This window comes from Megalobrama amblycephala, linkage group LG20, assembly GCF_018812025.1.
Source record: "Megalobrama amblycephala isolate DHTTF-2021 linkage group LG20, ASM1881202v1, whole genome shotgun sequence".
NCBI lineage: Eukaryota > Metazoa > Chordata > Actinopteri > Cypriniformes > Xenocyprididae > Megalobrama > Megalobrama amblycephala.
The window spans coordinates 26,128,100-26,153,362 of NC_063063.1; the positions used below are offsets into that span (position 1 = coordinate 26,128,100).

General features: G+C 38.8%; 1 protein-coding gene across 6 annotated transcripts in view; it reads right to left on the minus strand.

Annotated features, from left to right (window-relative positions):
• The window catches only part of sdk2b (sidekick cell adhesion molecule 2b), a 397,130-nt gene extending 377,998 nt beyond the window's left edge, over window positions 1-19,132 (minus strand). For 2 of the 6 annotated variants that reach the window (XM_048171159.1, XM_048171152.1), the window contains exon 1: window positions 18,154-19,132. In XM_048171159.1, the coding sequence (XP_048027116.1) occupies window positions 18,154-18,298 (145 nt within the window). In that variant the 5' untranslated portion in view covers window positions 18,299-19,132. The remainder of the gene's footprint in view (window positions 1-18,153) is intronic. The other 4 variants (XM_048171156.1, XM_048171151.1, XM_048171157.1 and 1 more) reach the window with 2 other exon arrangements.
• Between the last annotated feature and the right edge of the window lie 6,131 nt (window positions 19,133-25,263).

The following is a 25,263-nucleotide window of genomic DNA, read 5'->3' on the forward strand; positions in this document are numbered from 1 at the left end:
ACAGTTTACTAGATTAAAAGGGGTGACATCTTATCCACTCGCCCCTAGAAAGTGTAAATGGATGTTTGCCTGCTGCATAAACTACAGTATGAGCAACCCCATAGAGTTCCCAGAAAGAACTCAGAGGGCATTCCAGTGAATTCACAGAGATCACGGCAGTCCACTTCCAGTACTTTCAGTGGTTTTAACATCAGATAAAGAGAGAGGATAACCACAGAGTAGCAACAAAAGCAACTTTTGGATCAAGCTGTCCTTCTCAACATTAGTGCTTTGCTCAGATCTGGGCGAGTGAGCAAGAGAGAGAGTGGGAGAGAGAGAGAGAGGGAATGCCAAAGAAGAGAAAGACAGAGGAGTGATCACTAAAAAGCAGAAGTGGCATCAAACAGAGCTGTGCTCCCAAAGGAAAAGGGCTGGGGGGAGGCCGTCCCGTCTTTATCAATATGGGGAGCCGGCGGCAGACGTGCAGGGCTGCCCGCCAACTGCATCACGCATGCATGGCACGCTCCAACCTCGCTACAGTGATGAGGCAAACTCTGTTAACCATTAGCAACCGGCATGCTGGAACAGAACGCGCTTTAAGAATTCTGACAGGGGTTACGGCTGTTTTCATTAGTGATGTCAGCATGCATTTCAGATGAGAGACAAGTTTATACAGGGTAATTCATATTTCCTGTATGGAGTGCAGTGGTCTGGTATGGCCAATTTCACTCTCATTAAACGTTTAATATGCGTATTGACCTGTGTTTTGCAAAATACTGGTTAAGAGTTAGTTCAAAGATTGCTAACACTCTCTTATAACACTACTTCTAATGGATTTGATGGACAGCTGGCATGGAAATGGCTCAAGGATCTCTATTAGAGGTAGCATTAGAGGTTTACAACTTGTAAAAATGATATATATAGAGGCTAACAGATTAATAAACATTCAAATGGCAAAATATTAATCAAACGTTTCATTTAAAAAAAAGATTATTATACAAATAAAATAAATTAAATAATACATACTATTTGAAAGTAGTGGAACACGTAGTATTGTTTTGAATCAAGTTTAATATCACTATTAGTTGAGCCAGAGACAACATTTTACCGTCAATCAATCAATCAATCAATCAATCAATCAATCAATCAATCAATCAATCAATCAATCAATCAATCAATCAATCAATCAATCAATCAATCAAGTCAGTCAGTCAGTCAGTCAATCAATCAATCAATCAATCAGTCAGTCAGTCAGTCAGTCAGACATACAGTCAATCAAATCAACCAATCAACCAATTAGTCAATCAATCAATCAGTCAGTCAGTCAATCAATCAATCAATCAATCAATCAATCAATCAATCAGTCATTCAGTCAGTCAGTCAGTCAGTCAGTCAGACAGTCAATTAATCAATCAATCAGTCAATCAATATTATATTTCTAATCATAATGTAATGCAATCATTCTCAATTTCAATCAATCAGTCAATCAATCAATCAATCAGTCAATCAATGTAAATGTTTGAATACTGTACTACTAATCTGTTTCATAACGTCATATTGTCTATTAATATTCATGAGTAAGTAACTCTGATGCACATGAATAAACTAGGTTACTCCCATTATAAATCAACAAGGCCAGCTGAACTGCATTACGGAGCTTTTATTCTGATAGTATTACATACATCACAAGTATTACATACATTTTTGTTCAGGGTTCTGGTACCAGAGGTCTCTTGTACCAGATTTCCCACATTTACAGTAATTTTCTCTGGCAAATGCACTGAAGTGGCATTATTACTGACACGTTAACTATATCAACTCTTAAAGGAAACTTAAACACGGGCATGTTGACACGATAATGATGTACTTAAAATCGGAAATGTTTTTCCTTTGCTTTTTTAAAAGTTTTGCATAGAGACAACAACGTTGTCAAAACGATCTGCGAAAACAACTAAAAACGCTGTATTATGCATGCCAGGCCAGTAGTTGGCAATGTCAGAATTAGAATTAGTTGGCAATGTTAGAATTTGGTGTATGTAGTTCATGTTCATAGTAGTAGTGTGCAGTAAATCTACACTTTGCTGGAGAAGCGTTATTAAACTCATATCTTAAGCAGCACAAACACAGTCCTGTAGTTTGCCATTGCTGTTTTGGTTGTCAAGTACTCGCATGCGCGTACACTAAACGCGTAATACACATGCGCATGATGTCACCGTTTTCACAAATTCGTGTTTCCTTTCGAGGGAACTCGCGCTGCATTGGTAACAACACTTTGGGGAATGCCCTCAGCCTAGAGCGTTCCCTAAAGTGCCGTTACCGATACAGTGTTCTGTTCCCTTCTCAGGGAACAAGGGTTACATTTTTGTAGTTTACATGGAAACACTAACGGTATCGTTTTCAAAAACTTGCACTTTGGAATCCATTTTCAAAGGTTTGCATTTTCAGTCCCCCTAAAACGCAGTTGTTGTGTGAATGAACGTCCAAAACACATAAAAAGTTTTCCACTTTTAGTTGAAAACGGTGTTGTGTAAACGGTCCCTACAAACCTGATCTTACATAAAAAAGCCCTTACACAAACAACTTGCACATCCACTACATCGCACCATTTCAGAAAATTCCATTTTTTGTCCTCAACCGCTGTGGCATTTGGTCTTTCAGCACCTGCTATTTTAAGTATCTAAGTGCAGGTGGTGTGTCAAAAGGTCAATGCCATGCTGTGCAATGATACGATTCTGAGAAACACGCTGAGGGGACGAAAACTGCACAGGCCGAACTAAGACTGTCAGAGATTCCTGCTGCAACCACATCTATTCAAATATCAGCATCTTTTGATATTATTTATTTTTGCACTTTAGTGCTTATACCAAGATAAAACAGCATAATTTTCATCTAAATGACACCAGTTAACATGTTTATTTCAATTTACGCTAACACAAAGAGTTAAATGCATCACTTTGAGATGTTTGTCAGCTTTATTACTCAAACCAAAATGCAAGGCCACGCAGGTGGCTTTTTTTTTTTTTTTTTGCATTTATATTTGCATTTGCACTAGAACAGAATGGCATTTGGCTTTTCAGCTTGATTAAAGGACACAAAGAGAAAGCGCACATAAGTGAGAGAGAAAGAGAGATTCGGTCATTGTGTACCATGCCAGATTGCACAGACAAGGCAGTGTACATTCTCTTTATGCTTGTCTTTGTGTTCAGTCGTCTACCTGAAAAAAAAAAAAAAAAAAAACTACCACTACCAGCAAGAGGCTATTTCCATCCTTCAAGAGGAGTTGCATGCCTTATATGCTGTCACAAACACATCCACACACAAATACTCCAATCAACGGCTGTTCACAAACTCCTTTTGTTCCTCTAGAGTTCCTTTGTCACCTTGCTCAGAAATGGGTACTTTGCCATTATTGTGTTTGTTCAATAGGAAGCCCTCCAATTCACCTTTCGGTCAGCTATTTCCTTATTTTGTCTTTGATTACAGTGCTGCAGAAGGCTCCAAACACGAAATACTGATTTGGCCACCAAGGTCATTACATCCAGATGTACAGCATCTGGTCTAACTTGTTATACTATCTCACTCTAGGTGCACATTCTCCTGTAACCACTTTGTCTGAATGTCTATTTAAAGGCCCACCCACTTTGTGCCACTGTGGGGACCAAGACAGGCAGCCTTCGTGCCGCGTGCAATATGACTGCCATGCCTGAAGTGTGTGCACAGCTGGTGGGGTTCAGTCTATTACAGAGGCTATCAAGAGAGCTTCTGAAAGGTAACACTACAATAACTGGATTTCAATAGCGGAACACATTTGACAATAACATTGTTCTAGCGTAACCTAACATATCTTTGCTGGCACTTTGCACTTATTTTAAAATTAAAATATAAAAGTTGCAAAGTTACCTTAAAGTTCTCTTCAAGAACAGCCCACCATCTGATGCATACTGCTCATGAAACTGGAGAGCACATTCTCAGTCTGGAAAACTCTAATCTGATTGGCTGACTTTAGTAAACATGAAAAAGTAAACTGCAAATTTATTGCAAAATTATATACATATGTTCTAGTTTTTGTACAGCCTTTGAAGAGACATGTTTTTCTTTTTTGTCAATCTGTTATTGTGGTTTAATCTATTTCACTTAAACCAATCCCTAAATGGCAGCTAAAACAGCACACACACAAAAAAAATATATATATTATATGGTCCAACTTGGCAGTTCTTGGCCAGAATACGTATGGCATTTAGTCAAGGTCTGGCGACACGAGATTGCCCAAAGGGTGAATTTTATAAGAATTTTAAGGACATTTACTCACAGCAGGAATGCACGATTTATTCCAGGCACAATCGCTAAAGGAACAGACAGCTGTGGAGCTAGTGCTTCCATTACCCCGTGTTTTTATGCTTTATAGAGCTGAGGACTTCAGAAAGGTGAAGTGAAGCACCTCAGCATCCAGCCCTGCTGCTCTCGCTGTTTAATAACAAACATATATCCTCTCCTCCATTTCCGAAATGGCGGCGAAAAGGCCGTTAGAGACTGAAAAACAGCCACACAAATTAAAGATACCGTTAGGTGTGAAACCGTTTTTTGGGCTGCGGTCCCCACTATCAGCACCCACCATAACTGCCACGTAATGGCCAGAGTGATGTACTGCCATTCGGTCCCAGCGTTCATTTCCTACAAAACTGCTCACATCACTGCACAAAACACTGTAAAACAAGGCCTTGACTCAGAATACGGAGAGGCCTCCTCAGTAATTTGGCCTTTGCTTTAGTGGACGGACATGATAAGGACTGTAAAAAGGAAGGAGAGATTGCTCATCAGCGGTGCAATTAATCAATTAGAAAGAGCAAATCGATCTTTCTCCCCCCATCCAGCATGGCAGGCTGACAGCACTCAGGTGTAATTAAAATTGTAGCTATTGACAAATCAAGATGGATGGGGGACCACCACGCCACTACGCTTCTTAGTGAAAAACCAATGAGAATGAACGACCATCGTTTTACATGTTGCACAGGACAGCTATATTCATTCTTTTACAACTGTCATCTTCCTATTGCTATCATTTAAGTTTTAGTTAGAGTGAGGTTAGTTAAAAACCATATGTTTTCTAATCTGTGAAAATAGGCCACAATGTACTTACTATGAAGGAATTTTCTGTATAGATTTTTCACAGGTGCCTATTTTGAAGGTGCCTATTTTGAGTGTTTAAAGGAAATATCATTAAAAGGATAGTTCAACCAAAAATGAAAATTATTCCATGGTTTACTCACCCTCAAGCCATCCTAGGAGTATATGATTATCTTCTTTCAGTCAAACACAATCGGAGATATATTTAAAAATATTCTTGCTCTTCCAGGCTTTATAATGGTAGTGAAGGGAGGCAGGGTTCATCAATGACACATTGACGAACATTCCGTGTGTGTCGGGAAGTTACTCTTCCATCTCAAATCGATGCGTATGGCCATCTGTTGGAAGCTAGCTTTATAGTTAACTTTAAGTTTTACATATGGGCATTTTTTTCTTACAAAAAACCCATCGCTTCACTTCAGAAGGCCTTTATTAACCCCCTGAAGCCATATGGATTACTGCTATGATGGATGGACACAAAAAACTAGGCTTCAAAACATTTACAAATTCTGCATTTCATGTAATGGCGAAGCAGAATCTTCATTACAGTCTTCAGTGTCACATGATCCTTAAGAAATCATTCTAATATGCTGATTTGCTGCTCAAGAAACATTTCTTATTATTATCAATGTTGAAAACAGTTGTGCTTCTCCATATTTGGAATATGTGGAAAACATGATGGGTTTTTAAAAGGATAATTTGATGAATAGAAAGTTCAAAAGAACGAAATATTTAGCAAATGTTCCACTGAATATTCCCTCTGTAACACACAGTAAATGACAGCAAGGTACATTGAAAACCAGCCTTTTAATGCTACCAAATTCCTGATTTCTTGTGAATATGACAGGAGAGATATTCACAAACACCACCTCAATTAACTGGGGATTAGAGCGAAAGATTTCGGTGACAACCTGTGGCGCATTGCAGACATTATCGGATCGAACTGTAGAATTTGAGAGATTATCATCTCGTTGAAGGTGATAATCACAATAAGCGTGAAGCGCTGTTGGTCATCTAAACACACTCTAAGGTGATGAAAATGCCAGTTTGTTTATGGACACAATGGCATTTTCGTCGCCCCCATCTGCTTGTTTGAGAAAAACCACAAATGTGTTCGCTTATCAAAGTGAAGCACCCAACAAATCAAAGTTAGGGCAATTACACTCCCACATCCCTCTTCTTTATTTCAAAATGGCAACAGCTGTTTTCCGTGGTCTAAACTGCACTGTAATTTCATAGGGAGCATATGGTTACAGTTGATTAATCCAGAAGGAAAAGTGTTTTATTATTTCCAAAGGCGGATGGGTAAATAAGCCCTCAAAGGGGCAGAGAAAAGGTAAGGCGTGTACCCGCAGGAATTGATCGGGGGTTCGGGCTTCCTCTAGCGAGTGGCTTCTGCTCCGTGGCATTGATTGATGAAGCCCCTCTGTGCTGGTGAGATGTGGCATCTTCATGGAGAGAGTGGCAGGCACCATATGCTCATTGCTACGCATATGCACACGCACAACCGCATGCCTGGTTGTGTGCCATGTCACGCTTATAGACTAATCTTAGTGCAATGTGATGGAAAGCACACATACACTTCTAACAAGTTGAACCCAGAAGCCTGTGAAGTCTGTCACAACATCTTGATTCCTACATTGTCACATTTATACTTAACTATTAAGCAGACGCTCTTATCTGAAGTGACTTTCAAATGACAATGCTACAACAAAAATTATTTTTCTTAATGAGATGTGTTGTAACAAAGTTACAAAATTGCCAAGAATGATACACAATAATACAGAGATGTAAGTGTGACAAAGTAGCAGCGGAACAAGAGCCAAGGTTTAGTTTGTATAAACAATAAAAAGCGATTTCATCCATTTCCACATAACTTCAAACATACATATTACTCCAATAACCAACCCTTTAAAAACATATCTGTTGTCCTGGGTAGGTCAGTAATTCAGATTTCTACTTACCATGTTTTCCTGCATAATAATAGCATAATAATAACAGTATTAGCCAGTATAATAAATTAACCAAGCTGACCATTTCAAAAAGCGTTTTTACTTTTTAGTTTGTGTTGCTTTCCGATCCCACCTTCTATTCTCCCTAATGTTTCCAGTCTCTCCTCTCACTGTATTTATTAACAAAACGGCAGAGAGCCCAAAAATTATATTTAAAATGGAACAAAAATTGGTCGCTAGAGCACACTTCTAACGGCTCATCGCATTTTGCGGTTTGAATGAGACTGCAGAAGATGCTTTGCGTTAGAGCCGCGTGGCACGTGTCTTGAATCGAGATCATTACCGCTTGAGGAAATACAGTTTGTGGTATCATACCATGACGCCAGCTACAGGTCCAATTATTCACAAGAATTTTGAGATTACTGGCCTTTTTTAGCTTATAAACACGAATTCACACACGTTCACGCAAGCACCCCGAGGGAGCAGCAATTACAGGGTTCAGAGGTGGCACCTTACGCAAGAGCCAATTTGATTGCATTTCTATTCCAAGTGTACGGCTCGCCGCATAAGAGTGTGAGACTTAAAGGCCTCATGAACAACGCATCACACTGCAGTCCACGCTCATTACCATACTGCCACGCGTTCTGTCTGACTTTGGTAAACAACCCCAAAAGCGCCTTGCACAGATTCCACACTTTGCATAATTGTGCTTTAAAAGGCTTGGGATTCCGCTGACTATTACCTACGGAATGAGTACTTGAGTGCAGCGTTCTCCGAGCGAACGTGGAGGTATGTTCATCTGATTTTCTGCTTTAAAGACTTTAAAAGAGTTACGGGCTCCACCAAGTCACAGTTAATGGGCAACATTCCCACAGAGGCTCATACGTGGCGGGATCATACGAGGAGAGGTGTCTGAATGAGTTCAGCTACAAGTGGAAGTGTACGGATTGCAATTCCACCGGGTGCAATTTCTCTCAGATGCTGGTCAAAGAGCAGCGCTGTAAAAATAAAAGTTTTTCAAGGATTCTTTGCTGAACTTGCTGACTTATTAAGAACAATTTTTCATTGTATATACTGCTGAAAAGTCCACCAGTAAGATTTGGTTTCAGTACAGAATACTTGATCGATTGATCCATCCATCCATCCGTCCATCCATCCGTCTGTCTATCTGCTTAAAGGGTTTTATAAACTTTCAAGTCAACACTCAAGCATTGCTTGAGATCGCCATTTTGTTCTTATTAGATTAACAACGCAAATAAAAAAAAAATTCAGATCAACCTATTTGTTTAGAAATTGGATGTTCTTGATTCAGTAATCATATATAATCATGTCTTTGATCCACTACAAAGAACTGGCTTGTAAGAGTCATTTCCATCCATCCATCCATCCATTCTGTATTGGCTTGGCCAAAGAGGTATTACAAAAGATGCTACAATATCCAGGTGTGGTTCTGCTTAAACGATTCCTGAAGACCCAACTGCAGACGCCGGGACATGTGGGAAGATTTCCATGCTGTAATGGTTGGGTATGGAGATAGCATCAGAGACACACAGGCTGTGCGTGTCATTGTGCTCTCAAACATCCTGAAATGCTATTCCCTATAAAGCCCCTTTCTCCCTCTCCTCCATTTCTGCCTTGATTCAGGCCAAGCCAGTGAGAGGAAGAAACCTGTAACTTCAAAGAAACCACTGCAGGCATACACACACTGTATATGGAAAAGAGCCCAGCATTGACTCAACATTTCAAAGCTTAATGTTCCCACAACAGAGACGGTTAACGTGCGCCCACTAATATTCCTACACAGAGGAGATCACAAAACGCTCCTCATTAGAGACGATTTCAGAAGCAAGCAGAACTTTATTAAAGAGAGATTGGAAAGATTGAGCCATAAACCAGGTCAGCGGGGGACCAGTTTACATAACCTGAGAACAGCTGAAACTAAGAATGGTCACAATGCAGACACCCCCATAGAGGCTCAAGCCATGAACCATCTGTCTTAGCTTGTGCACTGAATTTCCATAGAGGCAATAGTGTAGACCAGGGGCCTGTTGCACCAGCTGTGAAAGTTAAAAATTAGCATAGTTATGGCATAAATAGGCACTAAGATACAATTTACGGAACACAAAACATTTCTGAACTGTAACCATGTATATAAATGAATATTTATGGAAGCCTGCGAAAAGAATATAAGCAGACTGATTAAGGTAGATTGATTTTTTTTCAATCAATCAATCAATCAATCAAAATTAAAAATTAAAATATATTTATAGTTGCTTAATATTATTTACATATTTAAATATAGTAATTGTTTTTTTATTTCAAAACTATTCATCATATTTCAAAAAAAAAAAAAAAAAAAAAAATATATATATATATATATATAGTGGGTACGGAAAGTATTCAGACCCCCTTAAATTTTTCACTCTTTGTTATATTGCAGCCATTTGCTAAAATCATTTAAGTTCTTTTTTTTTCCCCTCATTAATGTACACACAGCACCCCATATTGACAGAAAAACACAGAATTGTTGACATTTTTGCAGATTTATTAAAAAAGAAAAACTGAAATTTCACATGGTCCTAAGTATTCAGACCCTTTGCTGTGACACTCATATATTTAACTCAGGTGCTGTCCATTTCTTCTGATCTTCCTTGAGATGGTTCTACACCTTCATTTGACTCCAGCTGTGTTTGATTATACTGACTGGACTTGATTAGGAAAGCCACACATCTGTCTATATAAGACCTTACAGCTCACAGTGCATGTCAGAGCAAATGAGAATCATGAGGTCAAAGGAACTGCCTGAAGAGCTCAGACACAGAATTGTGGCAAGGCAGATCTGGTCAAGGTTACAAAAAAAAATTCTGCTGCACTTAAGGTTCCTAAGAGCACAGTGGCCTCCATAATCCTTAAATGGAAAACGTTTGGGAATCATTCCTAGAGCTGGCCGTCCGGCCAAACTGAGCTATCGGGGGAGAAGAGCCTTGATGAGAGAGGTAAAGAACGGAAGCCTCTCCTCAGTACAAGACACATGAAAGCCCACATGGAGTTTGCTAAAAAACACCTGAAGGACTCCAAGATGGTGAGAAATAAGATTCTCTGGTCTGATGAGACCAAGATAGAACTTTTTGGCCTTAATTCTAAGCGGTATGTGTGGAGAAAACCAGGCACTGCTCATCACCTGTCCAATACAGTCCCAACAGTGAAGCATGGTGGTGGCAGCATCATGCTGTGGGGGTGTTTTTCAGCTGCAGGGACAGGACGACTGGTTGCAATCGAGGGAAAGATGAATGCGGCCAAGTACATGGATATCCTGGATGAAAACCTTCTCCAGAGTACTCAGGACCTCAGACTGGGCTGAAGTGGCTTCACAACAACTCCGTGACTGTTCTTGAATGGCCCAGCCAGAGCCCTGACTTAAACCCAATTGAGCATCTCTGGAGAGACCTAAAAATGGCTGTCCACCAACATTTACCATCAACCTGACAGAACTGGAGAGGATCTGCAAGGAGGAATGGCAGAGGATCCCCAAATCCAGGTGTGAAAAAACTTGTTGCATCTTTCCCAAAAAGACTCATGGCTGTATTGGATCAAAAGGTTGCTTCTACTAAATACTGAGCAAAGGGTCTGAATACTTAGGACCATGTGATATTTCAGTTTTTCTTTTTTAATAAATTTGCAAAAACATAGGTGAAATATTCTAAATAAATCAATTGCACACAAATGTATTTTTTTCCCCATACAGTTCATTAATAAAATGTACATATTTAAATATACTAATTATTCTGTTTCATAACTATATGTTGTATATCAACAGAAACCATTTTTTCCATAGACAGTTTGATTTTGATATTCCATTGACAATTTATTTATACAAACATGCTCTACACGTCCCACTTTAAACAAGGCCTTATGAACGCTGCCGCAACTCGACCCTGGTGTATTTTCACATAAACCATACAGAATCAAGACACATCCAAGACATGCAATCTGAGCTAAGCAGGAGGTATAGTAAGAAAGAAACTGTGAAAATTCTTTTATTTCATTCTTGTAAGCAACCTCTAGCAGTCCCCTTATGTAATGCGACTTCAAAGAGCAAGTGCAGAAAAAGTGCAGATTAAAAAGGTTGGAATACATTGAGCGAAAAAACCTGAGTGCCCCTGGAGTGACAATAAGCACATTTCAGATGAAACGTGAGCAACGACAGCGAATAGCGGCACTGTATCAATTACACCCCTTCACCGGCACCCCTGAGTGCCCCCCTCCTCAGCTCTTTTCATCTTCCTCAAACTTTCTCAAGAGTAAGATATTATCAGCATCATTAGCGTTTTAACTTTTTTTTTTTTTTACACATCACTGATGCATCTTTTTCAGCCTATTCTGATGCACTTAACAATCTGAATCCCAGAGTTTTCGTAGTTATTTGTTTGACGCTTAGCATGTTTTCGTAACAGCCTTTGGCAACTTGGCGAAATCAAATGACAACTGCTAAGCAACCAGGCACTTTCTTACGAGTTTGTAACCGGCGTGTTTTAGATGGTACCAAAGTATGTGCCTACCGTGCAACACACATTAGTCACCGAAGATGTATCTTTGTGCAGTCAAAGCTTCAGGGGCCATGACTCAACTGACTAGAAGCATAATGCCTCCTTCAGTGGGCTCAGAGAGAGCATTTAAAACACGCACCATGGCTAAATGCCTCGCTGGCACAGTCCTTGAACTTAGTATTCGGGTGCGCGTCGGTGTGTGTGAGCGCTTTCGGTTGCTTCTGTTGGCCACGCTTGACTCCGAGGAGCTCTAATCACAAATGGATTTGTCCGAGCGTTTTAAACACGGCTTCTTTTTACGTTGCGAGTGAAGGATTAGCATGTCTAATCACAAAATGAACAGATTGGTTGAAAAGAGCTGAACACGGTGGAATAATGAATGTAGGTAGAGAAATTACACTGCTCTTGATTTAGCAAACACATTTTATTATTATCTGATTAGCACACTGTGGAATATCACAAACACGTTTTCTCTGTCTCTTTCGCTCTTTATTTCTCACTCTCACTTTCTTCCAAAAGTTTTTTTTTTTTTTTTCTCTCGAATATTTAATATTTGCTGACTTTTGTGCTAGCACTCCAAAATGGATGTAATATTTTACCCGGCGCTATGTATACCCACTTCTTCTCTGCGGACTCCATTACACCTCCCCAGGTGAGTTGAGACACAGCGAGTCATTAGGCTCTACAGGAATCTATGAGGTACCTGTCTGACCGAACAAGCCATTCCCTTTGTGACTCTATACTTTGCTCTCTACATTTTCCAGATGCTGTCGATGAGGTACAATTATGGACAGACCTCTGCAAGCTTTTAAATGCACAGATAAGGTACATGTAAATACACATATTTGAGTTTAAATGAAGATATTTTGATATTTCAAATGATATATCCAAAATTTACTCACCCTCAAGCCATCCTAGGTGTATATGACTTTCTTCTTTCAGCCAAACACAATCTGAGTTATATTAAATAATATCCTGGCTCTTCCCAGCTTTGTAATGGCGGTGAATAGTGTCCGAGGTTTGGAAGTTACTAAAAGCGCATCCATCCATTCTTCATAAAAGTAATCCATATGACTCCAGTGGAATAATAAGTGCCTTCTGAAGTGAAGTGATGGGTTTTTTGTAAGAAAAATGTCCATATTTACAACTTTATAAACTGTAATCACTGACTTCCGGCAACGACCGTATGTGCGTTCAAGAGAGAGCCGAGTTCTGGCGGAAGGGTGACATCTGACCCAACACATGACGTAGGACATAGCTCCTCTTATCTTATCTTTGAAATCCTCCAACATTTTTTTTTAAAACTTCTCATATTAGACTTCTAATTTGTGACCGGCGTTTTGTTTAGCTCTATCCTATCCATACTTCCATGATCGTCAATTCTCACCTAAGCTTACGCTACGCTTACATCATACGTCGGAAGCCAGCGATTATAGTTTATAAAGTTTTAAAAATTGATATTTTTCTTATAAAAACCCATCGCTTCACTTCAGAAGGAATTTATTAACCCACTGGAGTCGTATTGACTACTTTTATGATGGATGGGTGCACTTTTTGGAGCTTCAAAAACTCTATTCAATGCTATACAAAGCTGGGAGGAGCCAGGATATTATTTAATATAACTCTGATTGTGTTTGGCTGAAAGAAGAAAGTCATATACACATAGGATGGCTTGAGGGGGAGTAAATGATGGTATAAGTTTCATTTTTGGGTGAACTATTCCAATAACTGCTCTGGTCAATTATATGATTGGGTTTTGGGGCATTATTAAAGCAAACAAGAATGCTTCATTTTCTAGAACGCCATGACCTGTTGAATTTCCCTGAAATCCAATTCAGTAAATTCCACTTACATCCCTGCTGAACTCAGACTAGACTTATCACAGTGGTGTCTGAATTATGAAAAAGTATTTCCAGGTATCTGAAATATGTTTGGTCATGGGCTGAGTGATAAGTTCACTTTTGATTTGAAGTTGAGCCACTCATGCGGACCACTAGAGCAGTCCTCAGGGGGTAACATCAAGCCCCTACATGCAATTGGTATTCAGGCAATGAAACTGCCTGAGGCATTGCTCACAGCAACAGTATGTCCGAAGAAAGCAGTAGCCCCCATCCAGACCCAAGCTGACCCGACAGAGAGTTTCACACCTGCCCTGTTTAACATGGCGAAGAAGATTCAGGAAGAATGAGTAAAGAAAAAGACACTTAATCAATAGTTCCAACCCTCTGTCTCCTAGTTTTGGGTGATTCGTATTTATGAAAAAGCAACAAGGGCTCGATATATCTGTTCATGCGAACTGGTTTCCTAAGTGTCGACAGTAAGCAACTTAACAGGCCATTGCTGAAATCTCAGGGAGTTGCCAAGGTCAGACCCCATGAATCCATCAGTCAGTCTTGATTTACAAAAAGCCTGCAATATACATCCGAACTTGAAATATCCTAAGCTGAACTTTTGTTCTTTGTCAAACTTTATCTATTTTGGGAAAAGGTCAAAGTATAAGAGAAGCCAAATATTAGATATACGCACATTATAACTGACAGAAAAAGTGCTTCACATGCGTTGTTTTGAGGATTGAAACACTCAATGAGGCCTTCGGTTGAAGAGCATCATCAAATCACAACCGGTTCTGATCAATGTGTCATTACCTTCACTTCGAACACTGCAGTCAAGCAATGAATGGTATTCAGCGGAAATGTTTTCTAGTTCACTGTTGTGGTGGCGATGTTGAATATGCTCTGCAAAGAGTCCAGGAGAGTTACCGCTTTGACCCTGCCAAACTTAGACAGTCTTCCTTCTGAAACCTCAAGTGAGAAACACATGGTTTAACAGCATGCTAACCCTGTTGAAAAAAACAGCATATGCTGGCTAGGTATGTTTTGAAGCATGGCAGCTAGTTTAAGCTGGTCCTTAGTTGGTCCAGCTGGTCATGAGCTGGTCCTAAACAACTAGGTCCAGCTTAAACCAGCTCAAACCAGCTGCCATGCTTTAAAACATACCTAACCAGCATCTTCTGTTTTTTTTTTTTTTCAACAGGGAACAAATGCCAATCGGGTGAATTGTACAGTAAACTGGTCTCCTTTTCTTGACTGATGGAGTCCTGTTCTCAGCAAGGTTCTGCAGATCTACGGCTGCAGGTTTGTTGAGTGAATGGCAGATTTGCTAGCATATCTGAGTACACGCAAAACAAGACATAATATGTCTTGATTACCTCTTGTTTGCATTTAGTCCAACAATGTGTCATTACCAGGCACTGCATGACAAGCAATAAAAGCTAAGGTGTGAAACATGAACAAAGGTCCATTGTCCATAGTCAATAGAACTGAGATGTATGAAACATTGCTCTGAGAGAAGTCACTTCGAATTTTCGTGAACTTGAACATGAGCGAAATCTGTGTGGCGAACATTATCACCCTCACTCAATACTCCCAATCACAAGGATTCCTATTGGAATACCTGGCAAAATTTTGCCGAGCAAAGGTAAATGTGACTAAATCTTTGATCTGACTTTTCCCCCAAACTAACTGTAGCAGTTACTGATAATCTTCATCTTTGCTGTGGCTCTTAAAAGTCATGATGTTTAATTGTGAAACATCATTTGATTTGGGAGCCGTGGCAGGGATGATGATTATCAGTGAATATCGGTGGAAGTTCAGTCTATATTCATGCAAAATATGCATACATCCCTACTATTAGTGTTGTCAAAAGTACCAACTTTGGTACCAATTCGCTGCTGAAATTTAAAAAATGTGATGCTTTGAGTGCTGTTGAGCGGATTCGTAAACACCTTTGATTGGCCATTGTGTTCACCTGCTCAACAGATATGTCTGTGATTGGCTACAATGATCAACACTTCAAAAGCATATTGTAAATAGACATCAATGACGCTCTTCACAGAGTGTTTACACTCGTTGGCAATGTTTGACAACGCTACTTACTATAGTAGGAAAAAAGGTACATGAAATGAGTAGTATGTTCAAATTTGCAGTATTCATAAAAATTCCTGGATGACCTATATTTCTGGTGAAAGGATATGAAGTGGCAGTGAAGTGATGCAACTGATATCGTAGGTTATTAAATGATGTCAATGTGATGCATGTTTTACTTTCGGATTTTATTCATACTCACTTTTTACATCGCAAAGTGTCATTCATCAAATCTAGCAGCAATTTTGGATGCACCTTTGGAATACAGCACACGATTTGCATGAACTGCATTTATGGTGCTATTATATTGGGTTTTGGAGCATCATAACCACTATGAGCTGTTGCTGTATATGGCAACAATTTGATGTGAATATTCTTTAAAGACAGATATTCTTTTGTTGTTGTTGTTGGCATTGCATCAAATTGCATTGCATTGCGTGGAAAAAAAAATTGGAACGGCATAAAGGTGAGTAAATAGGGCCAACTGAATTAAATTCTAAGGTGCACTATCTCCTTGAGGCTGTTAAACACTTATTTATGTAGTCTGTACAGTGAAAATCAAAATAAAGCCCTCACAGTTCTGTTTAGGTAATATATTCCCAATTTATCTCAGAAGGGGTGCTTTTTCTCTCTGCCGAGTAGGAGTTTCTCAATGGATTTTTCCTTAAAACCACAACAAGATTCAGAGAGCTTCATAAGCGCTGTGGTGGAAATCTGTTTTAATGATGTTTAGGTGAGACTCCCAGACCTCAGAAATGTTCCTGGAGAACCTGTGAGGTTAGAGACAATTAACTTGAATGAATCAACCGATGCCACAGATCATTATAAAACACGAGCATCGGATGCTATGAGGAAGGTTAGTATAACACACATTCCCTCTCTCTGCTCTTCTCGTTCCGTTTTCCTTCCATGCACACATACACAAACCGGTACCCTAATCCTCCCAATGTGTAAGTTATCACTCTACTGTAAATGTCAGGTTGGACAGCATACACTCATGAATGATGGATATATGGCACGTCCTAGTTTGCCACGGTTTCCTCCCTAGGCAGCATTACAGAACAGCCTATTTCCCAATCCAGGGCTTAATGTTTGCAGCTATCACGCATTCCCAACACTCCCACCTGTGCTTGCATAACAACTACCTAAGCAGCCCAGCTACGCTTAGAGAAAGTTTTAGTAATACATTTCAGCAGCATTGCATTACAGTGGGGACAATATCTTGGAAAAAATATTAGAAAATATTACATTTTTTGAGCACCTGTGTAGATATTTTCATTTTAGCCAACATCGCCCACCCAGCAAATGTATTTTTTTCCCATGCACGAGATTTGAGTATATTGCTTCTATCCTTTTCCAGGCTGAAAGAACGGAAGCGACTGCTCATGCGAGCTTCTGTTGCTCGCCTGCTGTCTGCAAAATTTAGACGAAAACAATTTTCCCCGCTTGAGGCCATCAGCTGAGGAGAGAAGCAAATTACCACAAGTGGCCAGTTAAAACGCCTTGCACTCCGCATGCAGAGAAACTCAATGGACTACTTTCTGTCTTTTCAGTGGCATAAAACCATGCTGGACGGGGGGCATGTGCCCTCAAAATCAGGAAAAATAAAATCGATATTGCAATGAAGAAGTTAAAAAAAAACTTTTTTTTTTTTTTTTTTTTTGCTGAAATGGGTTCTGTGCTTCTCATTCATTCACATCGTGTAACTTTTATGTCTCTAAGTATTCATATGTATAAGTAAAAATTTAGTTAGATGCCTACATGCACTTTTTGCAAGTCCTCATAACAAATAATGTATCATTATATCATAAAATCTCACATTAGACTCTGTCAGCGCTCAGAAAATGTGCATATGATGAACATGCACCTTATAAAAACACTTTTCTAAGATGCCACTGGTGAGCTCTCTGTTACAGGGCTTTCTCGTTATGTGCAGCCATAAAACAGTCAAGGAGTTCATTAATTTTAATGGATAATCTACAGACTCATTAATTGGCTTTGGTTAATTTCGTGGCCATGTCGTGTATAATATGCAGTTGCCGCATGTGGTACGGACTTTAATACACTTCTAAATGCAGGTGGGTTATTAGTGATAGCAAAATGTTCTGGTCCTGGAGGACTGCACATTTTGGAGGTCTCCCTTATTTAACTTACCTGATTTATATCGTGAGCTCATTACTAAAGTCTCCACAACCTAAAATGGGTGTGTCAGATAAGGGAGACATCCTAAATGTGCAGTGCTGGGGAAGGTACTCCTGGATTGACAACCACTGCTGTACAGTGTCTCCATGAGACAGAGAGAGATAAAAGAGAAGAGAAAGAGAGCAAGCAGAACTGCATGACACAAATCTCACATATATAAGGGAATATGGTGTAAGATGCACTTATTTTGTGCATCAATAACTGAATAGCAAGTTCTCATTTAATGGACTGTAAAATGATGCTGCACATGCTCAATTCATCTGCATATATCATTAAAGACACGCTGTTATTAATCCACCTTCCTTTATAAACTGTAATTACCCCAGATTAAATTCCTACAAAACTCCGAGGTTAAATGTTAAGAGTCCCACAGGCTCACACTAGAGACAGTTCATTTCCAGCCTTTAAACACCAAGCGCTTTTTACCTTGTGCTGACGCCAGATGTAGGAGCACCGACAGCAATATTACAATCCAACAGGGTCTCTTTCTCGCTTTACCCGAATTCCCAAACATTGCCAGAGGAGCAGATGGAGAGATACTGAACGCGGTTGTCCGGCACGCCGGGTACATGTTGCTCCTCCACAGTCCAGCCACAGTTGTGCGCGTAATTTTCGAGAGTGTCTCTGACGCGTCTTTGCTCAAGTGAAGCGATGTCTTGTGCGACTCAATAAAAGACTAATCCTTTACATGTATATTTTAACCTTGAATTTTGTTAGGTTGCAAGTGAGAGTTTGTTTAGGTTAAAACTTTGCGCAATTACGCACGCACAGTCTACGACTCCAGTGCACAGAGATTCGGATTTTTCATTGATCAAATAGACTTTTTTTTTTTTTCATTCATCCACCGTCTCTACTCTCATTCGTTTACTTAATAAATGTTTGATCAATGAGTATATTCCCAATCCAGAGCGCAAACGCTTCTAGTTCACGAACTGTTGATAACGGTCTCCAGTATCTGATTAGACGGGTGATAATTCGCTCATAATCAATAATGCTGTGTTAATCTCAGTCCAATAACCAAAAGTTAGTCTCTGTTCCTGGCGCGTTGCTGTTGTTATCCCCAAGACGAGTCTTTTGCAGTGAAGAACCTCCCGTTCACTGAGTCCGCCCAGATGCAGAATAAGCTTCATTCGGCATAAGTAACTTTCCAAGTCCCGTTTTAGTGCGCCACGGTGCCGTTTGGTCCAAACGAACCATGCTGTGCGTGAAGCTCCGCTGTGTACGAGGGTGAAAAACGGTATACGTGAGAGATCAAACTGTCATCACTGAATGCCGCCCAGGAACCGGCCCGTTGAGCTCAAGATCTTCAGCATCGTATGAGCAGCGGATCGGAGAGAGCGGTGCGCGCGGAGGGGGCTGACGCACGGTGCCACCGCGCGGTGAGCTCCAATAAGACACGCAGTGAGACAGACTGGCGCTCGCTGCTGAATGCACTGAACGCGTGCGAAAACAGCCCAACAGTAATTCTGAACGGATGAACGGTCACAACGACCTTTCAGTAATGTCTCCATCACTCTATAAAACAGCGATTACTGCCTAAAATAACACGTCTCTGTGTCTAAGATACTTTTGTTGTTTGTGCGTGTGTTTGCAGAGCTGAAAAATGATGGGTATCGATATTTAATTGACTGAATTTAATAGACATGACCTTTGGGTATTTCAAACTAATAGAGTTAATTCATGAGTTATTTCATGAGTTCTATCTATCTATCTATCTATCTATCTATCTATCTATCTATCTATCTATCTATCTATCTATCTATCTATCTATCTATCTATCTATCTATCTATCTATCTATCCGACCGTTTATTTGTCTGTCTGTCTGTCTGTCTGATAATCATCTATCTATCTATCTATCTATCTATCTATCTATCTATCTATCTATCTATCTATCTATCTATCTATCTATCTATCCGTCCGTTTATTTGTCTGTCTGATAATCATCTATCTATCTATCTATCTATCTATCTATCTATCTATCTATCTATCTATCTATCTATCTATCTATCTGTCTGTCTGTCTATCTATCTATCCATCTGTCCGACCGTTTATTTGTCTGTCTGTCTGATAATCATCTATCTATCTATCTATCTATCTATCTATCTATCTATCTATCTATCTATCTATCTATCTATCTGTCTGTCTGTCTATCTATCTATCCATCTGTCCGTCCGTTTATTTGTCTGTCTGATAATCATCTATCTATCTATCTATCTATCTATCTATCTATCTATCTATCTATCTATCTATCTATCTATCTATCTGTCTGTCTGTCTGTCTGTCTGTCTGTCTGTCTGTCTATCTATCTATCATCTATCTATCCATCTGTCCGTCTATTTATTTGTCTGTCTGTCTGACAATCATCTATCTATCTATCTATCTATCTATCTATCTATCTATCTATCTATCTATCTATCTATCTATCTATCTATCTATCTATCTATCTATCTATCTATCTGTCTGTCTGTCTGTCTGTCTGTCTGTCTGTCTGTCTGTCTGTCTATCTATCTGTCTGTCTGTCTGTCTGTCTGTCTGTCTGTCTATCTATCTATCTATCTATCTGTCTGTCTATCTATCTGTCCGTCCGTTTATTTGTCTGTCTGTCTGATAATCATCTATCTATCTATCTATCTATCTATCTATCTATCTATCTATCTATCTATCTATCTATCTATCTATCTATCTATCTATCTATCTATCTATCTATCTATCATCTAGTCTGACTGCCTGTCTCACTTTTCCTCTGCCTGTTTGGCCATCTGTGTGCTTGTCTCTGTCCATCAATCAGTCTTTTGTTTCTTTTTTTGTTTTTCAACTCTCTATTCATATTAATCCTCCCATTCAAATAAGAACTGGATTGTAAATTGACATTTAATGGACATCAAATCTTTGTATTGTGGCATTGCTAAAATTGTTGGCTTCTTGTGATTAATCTTTTGTGTTTTTTATTTTTCCATTTTCAAATAATTTTGTGTGGGCAACAGAATCTGCTAAATGAAGAATACATAAATGTAAATGTACTATTATTATTAAATTGCATTACAAACATAAAAGAACCAACCAATCTAGCCTGAAAACAGGTTGATTCACAAAATACATTCAGTTCAGTTGATAGTAAAAGAGCATTTTGATTGGGAATATTGATCTTAGAATTACAGATAGCTGAATCAAAACAATATAGCAAAACTATGGTAAAAATGGAGCAATGAATGAATGAATGATTGAATGAAATGTTTTTTTTTTTCCTTCAGAAAAATATGTAAACATTAAATAGATATAAAGACAAATTTACTTCAGAAGCAAATTGCATAGGATATAATTTATATTGAATATTTCTCTTTTTTCTACCCCATTGACAAAATAAATCTGACACAAAAAAACAGGTTCTTCCCAAGTAAATAATTTTAACTTAATTTTAACTTTTTATCTTGTTTTAAGATTATTTTGTACTGTAAAACAAGACTGATTAAAATAGTCAGAACACTGATTAAGAAAATAATTTTTTGCAGTGTGCTTCAATGATAAAGATCCTAATCATATTTCTCAGAGCAGAAAACAAGAGAGAAAACTAGAGAGAGACAAGACAGACTTTAAAAGAGAACGTAAAGAAATGTGCATATCAGAAGTGCGTACATCAATTTATACATCAGTCAAAGGAATCATTTGGGACACATTGGGAGCAGGTCTGTGTCTTGCACTTATGATCCAGTGGAGAAATACAGAGAGCCCGCATACAGCAAAACACACACCTACACATGCTCCGGGCTAGTACACATGCACACACACACATCCACAAATGTATGCAAATGCAAACACATGCACATCTATATGTAAGGATTTACTGTAGAATCGGTAGCACTTCACCAGAGTGGAGGTCAGATCGCAGAACAAGCCAACATCAGACTACTTTACAGGTCCGATTTCTCCTGCGAAGCCTGTTCGCCCACACACCCAACAAACACACAAACATACTTCAAAGACTATTGATCTTCTCTGGCCTGCGGGAAAAACAACTTCCACATCAAGCAGCGCTCCTTTGGGTTAATCATACATGTCAGAGGGCCGACGCTAATCTGTGAATAAACCTGTAAAGCACCTTTAAGGCCAGGTTGGGAGGCCTGGAAGTGGACCGGCCTTCTTAACACATGTGAGTACTGGGGAAATGTGGTACTGGATCTGGGTTTTTAAAAAAGTTGCTCTAGCACACTAGCGGTGAAATTTGGGATTCTAAACAATATATTCTGACAGATGGATGGACGGATGGATGGATGACAGACAGACAGATTAGAGATAGATAGATAGATAGATAGATAGATAGATAGATAGATAGATAGATAGATAGATAGATAGATAGATAGATAGATAGATAGATAGATAGATAGATAGATAGATAGATAGATAGATGCTTTGAAATTATATGTATTGTGAAAGCTCTATACAAATAAATGTGAATTGAATTGAGTTTTAAAAAAGGCCATATTTATTGCTACTTTTCGTATTGACTAAATTATATTTCTAATCGACATTTGTCTTGCTTCGTCTGCCAACTTGGATGGATTTTTTCATCGAACTTGTCACAATGCATTATAGGATTTGCTTCAGTGAGGTGAACAACCCTATACTGTTCTCACTTTATCAATTGAAACAGACTAATGTAAGAGAGGTATTGCTTTAGAATTCACCTCTGTATGGAATCTCACACAAAATGGAACCTTCATGAAATATGACTGGCAGCAGAAAGAGACAGAGGGAGAGGGCTGTGGTCTGGAACGCTGCTACTTTTGGAGAGACTGCCAAAGCATTCACTATTACAAGAACATGCAGTACTGCAGGTTGTGGGCTCAAATTAGTGGATTGTAAAATAACTTGCATTAAACAGTTATTGTTTTTCTTTCAGTCATATGCTGTTACTGAAATATGTTACTGACAGATCAAAAAAAGACACCACCACAGTAGTGTGTTGTGGGTGGTTGCTTGGGTGTTGTTATGTGGTTTCTAAAGCATTCACTGTGTTTTTGTTGTTGTTGTTTTTCCTTTTTCTTTTTTTTTTTCTTTTCTTAAATACGGTTTCTAGGTTAATTGTACCAGATGGTTGCTGGTTGACACAAGTCCAAAGAACCCAGTCTCTATGACATTCTGGTGTAGATTTCATTTCAGATCCCTCCCCCATAATGATTTTTTCCTATGGAAGCTTGTTTCCGCCACTAAATAAAAAATAAAAAAGGTAATTGTGACTTTTTATCTCAGAACTGCGAGATATAAACTCCCAATTCAGAATTGCGAGTTATAATGTCAGAATTGTGAGATATAAACTCATAATTGGGATAAATAAAGTCAGAATTGCATGAAATAAAGTCGCAATTGCATGTTATACAGTCAGAATTGCAAGATATAAACTCGCAATTGCATCTTTTTTTTTCTGAGACATAAATTCGTCCTTTATCAGAATTGCGAGTTATAATGTCAGAATTGTGAGATATAAACTCATAATTGCGATAAATAAAGTCAGAATTGCATGAAATAAAGTCGCAATTGCATGTTATACAGTCAGAATTGCAAGATATAAACTCGCAATTGCATCTTTTTTTTTTCCGGAGACATAAAGTCGCAATTGTCCAGTTCTAAGGAAAAAGAGACTGACCTTTTTTTCTCAGAATTGTGTTTATATCTCTCAATTGTGACTTTATAACTCAAAATTCTGACTTCATAATTCACAATTGCGTGTTATAAAGTCAGAATTGTGAGATATAAATTTACAATTCTGAGACAAAAAAGTCATCTTTTTTTCCCCTTAGAATTGGACTTGACAATTATGACTTTAAATCTCACAATTTTGAGAAAAAAGACACAATTGTGAGTTTATATCTCACAAATCTGACTTTATTTCTAGCAGTTGTGAGTTTATAACCCACAATTGTGAGTTAATAATACAAAATTCTGAACTTTATAATACAAAATTCTGACTTTATATCACACAATTGCGAACTATAAATCACACAATTCTCACATTATAACACAACTGTGAGTTTATATCATGCAATTCTGAGAAAAATGTCAGAATTACGAGATAAAAAGTCACAATTGCCTTTTTATTTTTTATTCAGTGGTGGAAACAAGCTTCCATATTTTTCAGATATTACCTTTCATGTAGTGTGTAATATACTGGTTTGCGAATGTAAAAGGTCTTCAAAATTTCACAAAGATCAAAGTGCACAATAAAGGAAATTGTCTCCCAAAAGAAAGAACTGATTCTGAACTGCCTGAAACGAGTCGTCAGTAATTCCAGTCTTACTTCCTGTATGAACCTATATAGGTTTATAACAAATCTGCATAATGCCAGCCAACAATCTTCATTGGCTGCCTGCAAACGATGCCTACTTTGACCCACCCTCAAACACTGTAGTTTTAGCTGAGGCCTGGAAGTGTTTGGTTCATGTTGTTGACATGTCGAGAAGACACTGTTTTTTTCACTGCAAAAGCAAATTCATTTCTTATTCACTTCCAAAGGATAAGGACTCACACTCGAATTGATACAGTAAAACCGACGCCCTTGTTACTGTTCCTATCACTGTGTATACAAGTGCTGATGAACTGGAGCTGAAATTCAGATATGGTATGGCTTTTGTGTATTCCAACACATGCTGTAAGCGTTAGACCAATCACAACAGACTCGGCCATCTGACGAATCAGAGCAGGTTCTCGGAAAGAAGTGGTTTAGAGAGACCGGATCCTTGATTGAACCGTTTCAGACACTTTGATAAAAGAGGTGATGCTGCAATGTATATTATGAGAACATTTTTTATCTTGGATGCATGCAAGCCTGTTGTAGGAGACCTCCAAAACAAAATTAGGAACGTTTAACATAGCATAACAGGGGCACTTTAATAGACCACCAGGTAAAAATCATAACTCGGATTGTTTAGAAAAGTACTGTAGCATCACAATTTACAAACAGTATATAATAGTTACCAGTTATGGTTTTTTTCAAATCCCTGATGTGAAACAATAGTAATGTTTACCATATCAAACTTCACTAATAAACAGGCTGAACACAAACTGGTTTTTACCAGAACATGATAAGAATTTAGAGATGGTCCTCACTGCAGAACACAAGATCGAGGGGGCGAGGTTGGATCCAGATCCAACTCCTCCCACTTTACATAGCCCTAAACCTATGGATCTCGTGTTCTGCAGTGAGGGGCTAATGAGAATTTACCCATCACTCTCGACAATTAGTATAAGTTTCATATGTACATTTACTTTACCTTTCTTTCTTAGAAGTAACTTATTCACATGCTGTGCCGGCCTCTCCAGATCTTGTCTTTGGATGTAGTGATTTGTTAAAGGATATATTTTTTTAAAGTCTTTATCAAAGTGCAATTCTCCACCTCACCTTTGATATTCAGTACTGGAGACACAGCAGGTATGAATAAAGAGAGATGTGTTGAGGATTCCTGCACAGCTGCTGGAGTCTTACAAGGTTTTCAGGTGTGTAGGACTGACAGGTAGAGCACTAAATAATGCAGGTGACAGTG